Genomic DNA, 12839 nt, shown 5'->3' with positions numbered 1-12839 from the left:
TCGTGTTTGACTGAGTCAGAGGCGACCTTTCTGTCGAACAGGGCTTGTTGAAGAAGCATGAAGCGTTTGAGACGGACTTCACCGTGCACAGAGACAGAGTGAACGACGTGTGCACCAACGGAGAGGAGCTCATCAAGAAGGTAATGTCGTCTTCCCATTCAGGGAAAATACGATAACGATTTTCACGGATCGTTACCGTTACCACGGATGCAGAAGTCTCTAGAAGTATTTCTTGTTTTTAACAGAACAACCATCACGTGGACAACATCAGTGCGAAGATGGCGGCTCTGCGAGGCAAAGTGTCGGAGCTGGAGAGAGCGGCTGCTCAGAGGAAGGCCAAGCTGGACGAGAACTCCGCCTTCCTGCAGTTCAACTGGAAGGCTGACGTGGTCGAGTCCTGGATCGGTACGAACACACAGACAAGACTTTTGATTAGAGAATTCGCTCTCCAGAAAGATTCCATTTTCTCTTCTCAACCTTAAAAAAGAAACTTACTGCTTCAATTATAAAACTGTTATTTCACAGAATGTTTAAAAAGCCAGATTTGAGTTTTGTTTGACCCGTGTCGATGTGCTTTTGGTGTTTAGGTGAGAAGGAGAACAGCCTGAAGACCGACGACTACGGCAGAGACCTTTCCTCTGTGCAGACTCTTCTCACTAAGCAGGTATGTCATCCTCTCACACAGCTTTATAACATCTCTGTATCGTGTATGTCTTTCCCCTTAAACGTCTTTTGACCCGCGTCCATCTGTAGGAGACGTTTGATGCCGGTCTGCAGGCCTTCCAGCAGGAGGGAATCACTAACATCACAGCGCTCAAAGACCAGCTGCTGGCCGCCCAGCACGTCCAATCAAAGGCCATCGAGGCTCGTCACGCTTCTTTGATAAAGCGCTGGAACCAGCTGCTGTCCAACTCTGCAGCCCGCAAGAAGAAGCTTCTGGAGGCTCAGGAGCACTTCAGAAAGGTAAAGAGGATGCAAGATCAGCCCGAGTTAATGGACAAACCGTTCAAAACTGTTCACTTTATAACAAACCGAATCTGCTTCAGTTCATGTTTTAAGGGTTTTATCTTCTCCCCCAGGTTGAGGACTTGTTCCTGACATTCGCTAAGAAGGCGTCAGCCTTCAACAGCTGGTTTGAGAACGCAGAGGAGGATCTGACAGACCCGGTGAGGTGTAACTCTCTGGAGGAGATCCGGGCGCTGCGTGAGGCCCACGAGGCGTTCCGCTCCTCGTTGAGCTCGGCTCAGGCCGACTTCAACCAGCTGGCCGAGCTGGACCAGCAGATCAAGAGCTACCAGGTGGTGTCCAACCCCTACACCTGGTTCACCATGGAGGCGCTGGAGGAGACCTGGAGGAACCTGCAGAAGATCATCAAGGTCTCATTCATACAGTCATATTTTAAAACCTGCTTGTATTCCTGCTCTTTGACAAATTCTTGTTCTACAAATTTCAACCAACTTTGAGCTTTGACGTGTTTAGCCTGAACTCTTCAGGTGTATATCAGATACCTGCAGGAGACGCAACAAGCAGACTTGTTTTATCAGTCTGTCTGTGATATCAGTGCTTAAAGATTCCTGTTATCAGTCGACTTGTGAATCTAATGAACCTCCGGTCATTTGTATGAGCACAGGACAGTTTTCTCAAAAAGAATCAAAGTTTTCAGATGAAATCTTCTCTGGGGTCGATAAATGTGGATTCAACCATGAGCTAGTGTAAATAGTGTTAAATTAAACGTGTGACGGTCTTATTGTTGAGACATTTTTGGCTCAGAATCTGAGGTTAGATGTCATTGCATTAACCTTCCTCCTGCTGCTCTTTCTTGACATGTTGACGTTTGAATGCAGGAGCGAGAGCTGGAGCTGCAGAAGGAGCAGAGGAGGCAGGAGGAGAACGACAAGCTGCGTCAGGAGTTTGCTCAACACGCCAACGCTTTCCACCAGTGGCTGCAGGAGACCAGGTACAGGACGAGATTCAGCAGCCTGACGCTGATGTCAGAGCTTCTTTAAATTAGCTAAACGTCAACTTATCGATCTAGGCACTGTGCAGCGACTCTCTGAAAGATTTAAAAAATGTCTCCAGTGCATGATGACATTCAGCTGCACACACACAATGTTTAACACACTGCTATTGACTTCTATGTAATCACACAGATAGATATGCGAGGGAGATTTCTTGACCATTTGTCTCTTTATAGCCACCAAATCAGCTCAGCCCAAAGCATGCTCACGTGAAGTGTTTGCTCTTTTGCCTTAGTGTCACATTTGATCAAATCTCCAAAGAATCAGACGCATTTAGTGCTGTGTGTCTGGTGTGTTATGATGCTTTGTTGTTGCCTCATCTTAACGTGTATTTCTCTATCTCATCCCTCCCTTCTCGCCCCTCTCTTCCCTTTGGCTGCTTCCTCGCTGATGCTTGGAATCAATCTGCTTATCAGGACATATCTGCTGGATGGGTTAATATCAATTTTTATTTCCAATATAGATGTGATTTGAGTGTCTGATGATTCAGTGTGTGGGTTTTAAAAAGTTGTTTAACAAAGAAGTTGTTGTTATTATGGGTTAACAGAGGAGGTTGTTTTTGATAGTCTGTACCCTTTAAAGGTCACATATTCTCCTCCTCATCAACCACTTTAAATAATTGTCAGAGCTCCGCAAAACATGTGTGTGAAGTTTCTTGTTCTAAATCCACTCTGATCCTGTATTTGATCATGTCTATAAGCCCCTCTATTTCAGCCCTGCTCAGAACAGGCTGTTTCTTTGTCTGTACCTTTAAATATGTAAATGAGCTGTGTCTGACCACGCCCCTCTCTGGAAGGACTTGGGTGTACTCGGTCTTTCTCGCTCCATGTCCTATTGTTTACGGTGAGAAGGCAGACTCAGAGGGCAGAACAAACACCTAGCTGTGGGAGTGTCACCCACCTGGGGGAGGGGTTACTGCCCTTTGTGATGTCATGAAGGGAAAATCTCCACACGGCCTGTTTGAACACACATTTACTTAAAAGTGGAGTTGGCAAAAGACAGAGAGGATGGACTTTTCTCATCATTGGGGGGTTTGAAGACAGACCAGAGACACATATTAGAGTTAGAGGAACATGGTGGAGTGGATTTTACAGAATATGTGACCTTTAAAGTTCCCCTTTTTCCTCCATGATTCTTTCTGGATATTTCTTTGTGTTCTTTGTTTTCTTGTCTGCTGTGTAATCTCTCCTCCTTCCTCCTCCTCCTCCTCCTCCTCCTCTCTTAATAGCATAGCCTATCGTCGGGTTATCTGTGTCTATCAGTACCAGGTTGCTGATGATCTTTCTGGAAGGTCAACGCTCTTTAAGCTTTTTGCTTTTTGCTTCCCCTGACCCACACAGACCATCAGGTCATCTGTGTGACTTCATGCACTTCAGTCTAAAACCACCATGTTGGACTGTGATGTGCACAGTAGACCCCCCCCACAGGACTAACACTCACCCAGTCCTCCAACTCAAAAACCAGACTCAACGGGCTGGATGTCACTTTGTTTACCTCAGGGATGGAAACTGCAAATATCATCAAATATGTGTGCAACTTCACTTTTCTAAACTGAAAGAAATTGTCCTTAAGTGACATTTGCCATCATTTAATTAAATTTCTCATGTGTGCAGTAACTCCAGGCTTCACTCTCCGTAATCAGTAACAAAGACTTCCATATTCATGAAGAACTAATCTGCAGTTTCCACTCCTGTGTGCAGTAGCCCTAACCTTGCATGGTTTGGGTTACCTGTAGATTTTTACTAGTATCACATTCAAGTTTAAAAATCTGTCATGTTGACGAAACCTACTTGAAACTACACACAGTAGAAACTAGTTCACCTGCAGACACTTGTTCTCATCATAGTTTATAGATTTCTGTGGGAGTGCTGGGTGTTTAAGAGTATGTGTGTGCTGTATTTTACCGCCTGTACCGTCTCCTGTCTAACATCACTCTGTGTGTTTGTGCGTCAGGTCGTGTATGGTGGAAGAGTCTGGAACCCTGGAGTCCCAGCTGGAGGCCACAAAGGTAAGTATCACACACCAGGATTCTGTTAGGCAGGTTTCTCTAAACGCAACATGAAACCAAACAGATACTTAAAATAACCTTGCTCAAATCTCGCTGATTTGTTGTCGTTTCTTTCAGCGTTTTGAGCTTTTACCCTGGTCCAGCTTGTTTTTTATAAATATAATTGAAAACATGAACAGTGTTTTGTTTTGTAAATTGGCTGGATTAACTGTAACATTCCTGTTTGTACTTTATTTAGAGGACTCGCATAATGAAACCTTTATCATCGTATCCTATTTTTTGAAATGTTAAAATGAGCTACCTAATTCTGTTCCTCCCTGAACCGCTAAAATATGGTTACATAACCTAGCCCTGCCCTAGCAGGCATGCATCAATGTGTTTTATTTGACACATAACGTTTAAGTTCTGGTTGTGATCTTGAGATCTCAAGATATTATGTTGTCATCGAGGGGACACAAGTATTCTTATCCCGAGAAAACGTGATAAATAACGACCAGAGATCCGAAAAACAACAACCAAAATTCACTTTTTATCTTTGGAAACGGAGTAAACAAATGCTGAGAGCTTCTGCACGCTTCCAGACTCCATTGATAAAAACACCTGTTTGACCTCGCTGACCATGAGAGATGATGGTTGATTATTATTGTTGTGTTATTGTGTGTTATGTTTGTTGATGGATCTGAAGTAACTGTTAGTAAACGTTGCACAGCCGAGTCATCCCTAGAGGATGGGTAGTCAAAGACTGACCTCGTTAGCAGAATTTGTTTTGATGCATTTTGTGTGTCTGTGTGTGTGTGTGTGTTCAGCGTAAGCACCAGGAGATCCGGGCCATGCGCAGCCAGCTAAAGAAGATTGAGGACCTGGGAGCAGCTATGGAGGAGGCACTGATCCTGGACAACAAGTACACAGAGCACAGCACGGTGGGACTGGCCCAGCAGTGGGACCAACTGGACCAACTGGGAATGAGGATGCAGCACAACCTGGAGCAACAGATACAGGCCAGGTACACAACAACACAACACTTAAACCATCAGGCTTCATGTATACAGCAAAGTTGGTCTCATGACTCCCCCCCTTTGTCTTTCAGGAACACCACTGGAGTGACAGAGGAGGCTCTGAAGGAGTTCAGCATGATGTTCAAGTAAGAGACCTGATTCTGTTTTTATATATTCTTTATTTTCACAACAGGGACAAGAAACCTTCAGGGCGTGTCCCCCACATCGATGAGGGTCTAAGTTCAGGACACTTTATTCTACACCCCACATACTTTTACAGCTCCTGCTCAAGGGTCAAAATAGTCAGGAAGTTATTGTGCTGAAAGATTCTGATTGGTCAAAGCAACAATAGGATTTCCGTTTGGTGCTCTTTGGTGCCCACTGATGGTTTCTGATTGTAACTGCATCTCTTGGTAGAACCTCCCTGCAGCTGAACTTACAAAGTGCTAGAAGTAGAACTAGACTGACTTTGAAACTATTTTATGATGGAAAAGTTGTGTATTTACTAACAGCACATCATTTTGACTGGCCTTTTTTATAACCTTTAGACTTATACTCCCTTTTTAAGCTCCCTTGTTTTCTTTGATGGCTTAACTACGGCAGTATGAACTCAAAATAAACATTTAGTTTCTGTGATTTAATTTAAAAAAAAAACATGTCACAATGATGCTACAGAAGCTACATCTTTAATGCAGATTTTTTAAAGTCTGAATTCACTTCCTGCCAGGTCGGCCTGCAGGGTGAGACATATTTACAAATACTTTTTGGTAGGTAGAGTTTGGCTTGAACATTGTTGGTGTGACATCAGGAGAAGCTCTGCACTGATAGGCCGACACAGCATCATGCACATTATTTGCTGAAGTTGAGAAATTCTAAAGGCACCAATTTGTATGAAATAAGGCCGTGTGAAATCCCAGCTCTGAGTGGTCAGAAGATCTTTACAGAAAAAAAGTCAAGGCCCGGTTTGTCAGGAGGGAATCCAGCGGGTGTTGTATTTGGTGACTCAAAAATAAAGTCTATCCTCATCTCCTGTTGATGTTCAGGCACTTTGACAAAGAGAAGTCGGGCCGTCTGAACCACCAGGAGTTCAAGTCGTGTTTACGCTCGCTGGGTTACGACCTGCCCATGGTGGAGGAAGGAGAACCGGATCCTGAGTTTGAAGCCATACTCGACACGGTGGATCCCAACAGGTGCGTCACAGGTTCAGTATCGATGCAGACGTTATCCAGTGCGACTGTTTGATTTGTCTTAACGGGGAGGGATCTTGGGTTTGTGTGTGCGTGCAGGGATGGAAACGTGTCGCTGCAGGAGTACATGGCGTTCATGATCAGCCGGGAGACGGAGAACGTGAAGTCGAGCGAGGAGATCGAGAGCGCCTTCAGAGCTCTGAGCACAGAGAACAAACCCTACGTCACTAAAGAAGAGCTCTACCAGGTCAGACGGGTTCCCCCGCTCGCTCTCTGCTCTCAGATTGTGTGTCGGGTCTTCATGCAGGTCTAACTGTCCCCCTTCTGTCTTCCAGAACCTGAGCAAGGAACAGGCGGACTACTGCCTGTCGCACATGAAGCCGTACCTCGACAGCAAGGGCCGCGAGCTGCCGTCGGCCTTCGACTTTGTGGAGTTCACCCGCTCGCTGTTTGTCAACTGATCCCCGCCCCCCCAGTGACCAATCGGGACGCGTTTTCCCTCACACACTTGGACACGAACACACGGCTGAAACTGCATGATCGTGGCACTACTCACTAATAACAACTCTGTACTATTTATCTCGCTCCGCCCTAACTCTGTGTGCTTCTCATCATAGCATAGTGGATCTGTCTGCATTTGAATGTGATTGTTTTTAGCTGGATTAGCTCGTGCTTTCCATGAATTGAAGAACCTCGTATTAACAATAATGTCGTAACAACACCCGAACAACTGAGTGTGCTTTAATAAACGCTACTGGTTAGAACTGGAAACCAAAGCTCTCTTGTTTTTATTTCACCTCCACTTAAATCAGTCCCCACGCTGCAGTCTTCACACGTCTCATTCTGCCACCTGATTGGCTATCTGCTCCAGCTGGCTGCTCTCTCTGGGGTTCTGCTCCGTCAGCTCCGTGCTCAGCTGCCAGACAGCGACTGTCCCGTTTGTTTTCCCCACCGCCAGCTGGCGAGGGTTCTGATGGTTGAAGGACAAACATGTCGCCGCGTGTCCCGCTCCCCCTTCTTCGATGGTGGCGGCCGGCCTCAGAGACCTGCGGCCCAGGTCGAATATCTGCACCTCACCTGAGAGAGACAACATCTGTGTTACACCTCAAAGTACTGATGCTTCATTTATGACACAACATCGACCTGCACTGTTCGTGTCAGGTTATGAATGCTTCAAGATAATATCCTGCGTGTTCTTGATTGACAGGTCTGTTTGGTGCAACCATCAAACAGCTGCTTTATAAAACCGCTATTAGCAGTTACTTTAGCAACAAATGAAGTCCTGCGGATCAGAAAGAAGGATGGTAACCAATCACGGGGAGATTTATTTTCATAAAATATAATCCAAAAACTCTTTCTGTACAATTTACACAGATGTGGATTTAGAAAGTAGACGGTCGACAATGACTGAATCTAAACTGAATTTCAGTGCCCCAAATCATATTTTCCAAAAAGCTGTAGCCACCATTTTTTTTTTTTTTTTTTACAAGATCCACATGAAGCAGATCTCTGAACGGCAGACTAGGCTAGGCAAAACTAGGCTTACAAATACAGAACCAGATTAAAGAACAAGTTATTTTTTTTTAATATTAAATTGTTAAAAATAAGACAAAGAACTGACATCTTCTTAATTTGAAGCTGATGTGGGATGTATAAATTCACAACAATAACTTGGGTATAGGAAATAAAGCATGTCGCGTACCTTGCCCCGTGGCTGCAGCAAACACCAGCGGTCGGGTTGGAGACCACTGCACCTGGAACACGTACGAGTCTGACACCCGGAGAGAGAGCAGCGGGTCGACCTGCAGCAGAGAGTGCAGGTGAGCCAGGCCGTCCGTCCCCGTGCTCACAAACAGGTTCCTGCAGAGACATGAAATCTCCTGTTCAGTCTCCTGTTAAACACCTGCTGACGTCAATAAACGAGTGGGCGTCTCTCACCTGTGGAAAGGGGAGCAGTGGATGGAGTGGACCGGCCCTCTGCGGGGCCTGAAGGAGAACACCGCGGGGGCTCTGGGAGTCACACTCTGACCTTCAGAAGGAACAGCGGCCGGAGTCTGAGCGGAGAAGGAGCAGCGGAGCAGGAGGCCGCCCTCAGAACCGACCAGGAAGGTGTCAGAGTCCCAGGGAGAGAGAGCCAGAGAGGTGACGCCCACGGTGCTGCTGCCCCGCACCTAAAGGAGACACACACACAAAAATAAAAGTTTGTTGTTCAGTCCACTCAACACAGCCTGGGAAGCATTTAATGATGTTGCTTAATAACTTTGTGAGCTTTCAAAGTCTGATTTGTTAACCAAACGAGTGGAAATTTTAAATGTTAGCCTGATGCACGTTGAGGATCCTGAACTCAGCACAAACTTACTGAAGCAGAGAACAGCTGTGTGAGGCAATAACTCCTTTTAAGAGGTCATTAGTTTGATGTCTTGAAATAAGAAAGTTCATTTTGTCATAACAGCTGAGTATATGTTGTTATGATGAGAGAACTACAGTCACATTTCTACACATAAAAAGAATTGATCATGAGGATTTAATCATTTCTTTGTCTTCTTAAAATGAAAAGACTTTCTATTAAGATAGTTTTTGTTTTCTAACATTCATGAGTTGATCATCCTTCATCCCCATGGCAACCAGATTACTAAATGCTCCTGTACACGCTGCTCCAAACAGAGAGACACGAGCAGGACTACTGAGTACATCCTTCAGGATATACAGACCTTCAAAATAAAAAGGTACATTCTTTCATCCTCAGTTCAGTTTTGTTTCCAGCGTCTCCCTTCTTCTCCTCGGAGTCTCACCTTGAAGCTGCTGCTGTGAGGAACCTGCTGTCTCACGAACGCGTACGCAGCGTTCAGGACGAATGCGTTCTGATCAGAGTCCACCGTCCACAGCAGAACCTGACCTCTGGAGCTCGCACTCAGCACGCCGAACTCTCCTTTCTTCTGCAGGGGCACCCAGGAAACCTTTAAGAACAGAGGACATGATTTGTGTTATACATGGCGGCTTGTGCCTCAGTATAAAATCACAATCCTCAGCCTCATGCAACATACCGATACAGGTTAGTGAAAGTTAACAACAGGAACTGTGCAGATCTCTAAGAACAACATGAATCACAGGAAGAAGAATTCTAAAAATATAAAACTGGGGCCGTATTCAAAAAAGCATCCTGAAAATGTGGCTCTGCGGGGCTCTTTTGTCTGTAATGTTTGAATAGAAAGCCAAACAGATTGTGTGTACTCACCTGATACACCGGCTCTCTGTGGCTGTCTGCTGACATCCCAGTTTGGACCAGCACGGGGTCCTGAGTCTGACTGGTGTCCCAGACCACCACCTCCCCAGTGTACAGACCCCCTGCAAACACACAAACAAAACACAGCTACTTTTAACCCTTTCAGCTCCATTTACTTTACCTCCCTGAACTGAACCCTGTCTCACTGATGTCATCCACTGAAGCAGTTTTTTTAAAGCCTGACGGTCAGGGTCGCCATATTGGAAATGCTGTCTCAAACTAAATTGTGAGGCAAGGCATGACATAAAAAAACGACGCATAGGTGGCAGGCAAAGCAACAGAGTCCTCTACGACTTTCTGCAGAATAAATACCAGGAGGCTGGAGGACAAACTCTGGATATAGTCTATATAGTTTTTCAGGTGTTTTTTGTCAGTGTGGAAGCCCTGTGGGATACAATGTGAAAGCTCAGTGTGTGTACCTGCGATGAGTGCGGGCTGGTTGGGGTGACAGCACAGAGCGGTGACTGTTGTTGGAACATCTATAACCAGATCTGCTTGATTGGGGTTCAGACTCTGACGGTTCAGGTTCCAGGTACAAACGTAGGAATTCTCAGTGCTCCAGTCTCCTTCATCAATCCTGAAATTTAAGAAAATAAGAAACAAAAGTGCTGTGCTAAACATTGAATGAATGAATGAAACCTTTATTGCCCCTAGGGGAATATGCCTTGCACAGAGAGCTAAAAAACACAATACAAACAAACATGGACAGGACAGCACATAAGAACACATAAAAACACACTAAAGCATCACATGATTCAATGAGGGATTTCAGCAAGTTAAATAAAGTGCAGAGTGTTGAGTTCGTCCTGTATAATCAGTTCTTATTAAACAGCTGAATACTGCGCGGTAAAAAGGATGTAATGCCTCTTTTAGTCCTCATCCTGGGCATTCTGTATCTGTGCCCTGAATTCAAGAGTTCATACTCTGACCAAAGGGGGTGCAGAGGGTCAGCTGTGATCTTGATGGCTCAGTGTGTACCGGTCTGTCAGGAAAGAAATGCTGTACATTTGCTTCCCAGTTATCTTGCTGCCTAGTTTAACAACCTTGTCCAGTTTGTTCTTATTTTGTAAGGACAGTTCAGGACATCTTTATAGGAGATTCAGACTTATGCACAAAAATACATGAATACATGAGGTGAACGTACCGACCGTAGGCGCAGGCAATAACTGAGCCTGTGCAGCTCCAGGACACACTGGTTACATGCAGACCTCTCTCCTGAGCGCTGGGATGTTGAAGACAATGGAGGCAAGAAACCTGTGAACATAGAAACAGTCATACATGAATGCCAGTCTCTTTCCTGCTCAAAAATATTTCAATTTGGTTCACTGATCCCACTTACACGATTATTGTGCTCCTCCCAGTTGACCTGAAACCCATCGAAGGCGTGACTCCGAGCGTTTCTGACCAACTCTCTGATGACCGAGTCCTCGACCCGCTGCAGGAAGTCCTTCAGGCCGGGTGGATCCGGGTCATCCTGGTTTTGCTGGAGGAGCTGCTCTGTGTCCTGATGTTGTGGCTCTTCTGTCTGAGTCCAGCTGCTAGAGGTCGACACAGTCTGGACCTCTGCCTCAGTGATGTGGACCGCTCTGGTTTGACATCCTCTCTGAAAAAACAGCAAATAAACATGTGGACTACAGTCATTTGGTGACTGCTGCACTCACAAGTTTGAGTTTCACATTGAGTCAGACGCATACGAAGGAGGATGAAATAATGATAGGAGGAAGATGCTCTATGTGCGGAGGCAGTGGTCCTCCAGGTGGGTGGCCCAGGCCTGTGGCTCCTTCCCCGCATGTTGTTCCCCACCTTCTCTCTTCCCAATTTCTGACTATGTTTCTTGTTTTTTTTTTAAATATTTCAAATTTCAGGATTGATGAAGGAGACTGGAGCACTGAGAAGTCATTTGTTTCTACCTGGAACCTGAACCTTCAGAGTCTGAACCCAAACTTTACTCATGGCAGGTACACACACTGAGCTTTCACATTGTATCCTACATTGCTTCCACACTACCGACATAAACAGCTGGAATATTGTTAAAATACAATTTGAGCATAAAGTTAAAATGCCAAGAATAAAGTCATAAAGTCGATTGGTTGCAAAATCTAAAATGTTGAGGAAAAAGACAAAATATCTAGATTTCAGTTGAGATTTTCTAATTTTCCTTTAATTTCTAAGGCCCTGATACTCCTCCGTAAACTGCTGTTTGGAGTCACCACTTATTTTATTGTGTTTCACTTAAAAATGTAACAGAAAACTAACAAGTTGTTATTTAGCAGAAATCTCAACCCTCATATACAGAGAAGTGTACAGTGGGTAACCTGATGTTAACATTTCCGAGCAACATTTGAACGTCACATTAGAATAGCTACTGTCTACACAATGTTGTTACTGTAGCTAAAACAGGCAATAATAGGCGAAAATTACAACGCTTAAAAATAGTGTGGGAGCTAAACTTAGCACTGTTGGTCAAACATACCGACTCCTGTGCAGCCTGCTGAGATTTCCTCCAAAGAGACTCAATTTCCACTGAATCTAGCGCTTCGTCTGTAAACATCTTAATAAATGTGTCTTCTTTTGGCTAAATTAATAATAATTAACAGTGACTATCTTATCTAGCGTTAACTGCAATTAAAGTGTAAAGAAATAATTGATAGAATGGCAACTGCGTGTTAACTTTGAACACAGCTAGCTAGCATCCCTGTAGCGCACAAAGCTAGCACCGTTACCATGGTTACGGAGAGTCAAGATAGACATCCCGCGATCACTTCCGCTTTCTCTTTGTCTACAAAATACCAGAAATTCTCCACGTCGCATATGTATGTGGACTCGTTGGTCTTAACAGTTATAAAATCAGGCAATATATCTTTCTAGTATATTTAAAAAAAATAATTTAATAGATTTTGTATATAAAACATGTCGTGTATTTGTACGCACGGTGAGAAAAGACTCCACCTGGTCACCTGTTCGGTCTTCCTACTCAGAAAATAAAGATTTGTTTTCATAGTTAACATGTAAGATGAAATACACAAAGTCAAATAAGCTATTCAACCATCTTAGATTAAAATTGGATTGCCTTAAAATGACGCATCGTTTTGACTTGAAATCAAAGAATAATGCCTGTTCCCATTATTTACAGTGCCTTAACTGGGCTTTGGGATTTCACAATTCATTTTAAGCAAGAAAATGATATCCCAAGAATCATTTCTTTGCCTCTAAAATATTTGTTTTCGCTTTGGTCATGGTTACACAACAAGGGAGGTTGGGACAAGGTCAGACTTCTATATTTCTGCTGCGTAGTCGCGAGTAGTCTGCCCCCTAGTGGTGACGTAACGACATGACATGCTTTATTTC

At 44.4% G+C, this 12839-nt stretch overlaps 2 protein-coding genes across 8 annotated transcripts in view; one reads left to right on the top strand and one right to left on the bottom strand.

The window, feature by feature from the left end:
* sptan1 (spectrin alpha, non-erythrocytic 1) overlaps positions 1-6984 on the top strand; it is a 35381-nt gene extending 28397 nt beyond the window's left edge. For 6 of the 7 annotated variants that reach the window (XM_065965785.1, XM_065965787.1, XM_065965786.1 and 3 more), the window contains 13 exons: positions 42-140; positions 246-405; positions 588-664; positions 754-963; positions 1080-1376; positions 1845-1957; positions 2435-2452; positions 3972-4026; positions 4833-5029; positions 5114-5167; positions 6065-6211; positions 6308-6455; positions 6544-6984. In XM_065965785.1, the coding sequence (XP_065821857.1) occupies positions 42-140; positions 246-405; positions 588-664; positions 754-963; positions 1080-1376; positions 1845-1957; positions 2435-2452; positions 3972-4026; positions 4833-5029; positions 5114-5167; positions 6065-6211; positions 6308-6455; positions 6544-6669 (1701 nt within the window). In that variant the 3' untranslated portion in view covers positions 6670-6984. The remainder of the gene's footprint in view (positions 1-41; positions 141-245; positions 406-587; positions 665-753; positions 964-1079; positions 1377-1844; positions 1958-2434; positions 2453-3971; positions 4027-4832; positions 5030-5113; positions 5168-6064; positions 6212-6307; positions 6456-6543) is intronic. The other variant, XM_065965784.1, reaches the window with a different exon arrangement.
* On the bottom strand, positions 6835-12229 carry dync2i2 (dynein 2 intermediate chain 2). Its single transcript, XM_020640028.3, has 9 exons — positions 11965-12229; positions 10831-11094; positions 10636-10745; positions 9911-10068; positions 9444-9553; positions 9001-9165; positions 8147-8379; positions 7911-8068; positions 6835-7285 (listed from the first exon to the last, which is right to left on the bottom strand). The coding sequence occupies exons 1-9, from the start codon at positions 12040-12042 to the stop codon at positions 7047-7049; spliced, it is 1515 nt and encodes a 504-aa protein (XP_020495684.2). The 5' UTR covers positions 12043-12229; the 3' UTR covers positions 6835-7046.
* Between the last annotated feature and the right edge of the window lie 610 nt (positions 12230-12839).

Source organism: Labrus bergylta, chromosome 17 (genome assembly GCF_963930695.1).
Source record: "Labrus bergylta chromosome 17, fLabBer1.1, whole genome shotgun sequence".
Taxonomy (NCBI): Eukaryota; Metazoa; Chordata; class Actinopteri; order Labriformes; family Labridae; genus Labrus; species Labrus bergylta.
This window is presented reverse-complemented; position numbering and strand designations above follow the sequence as displayed.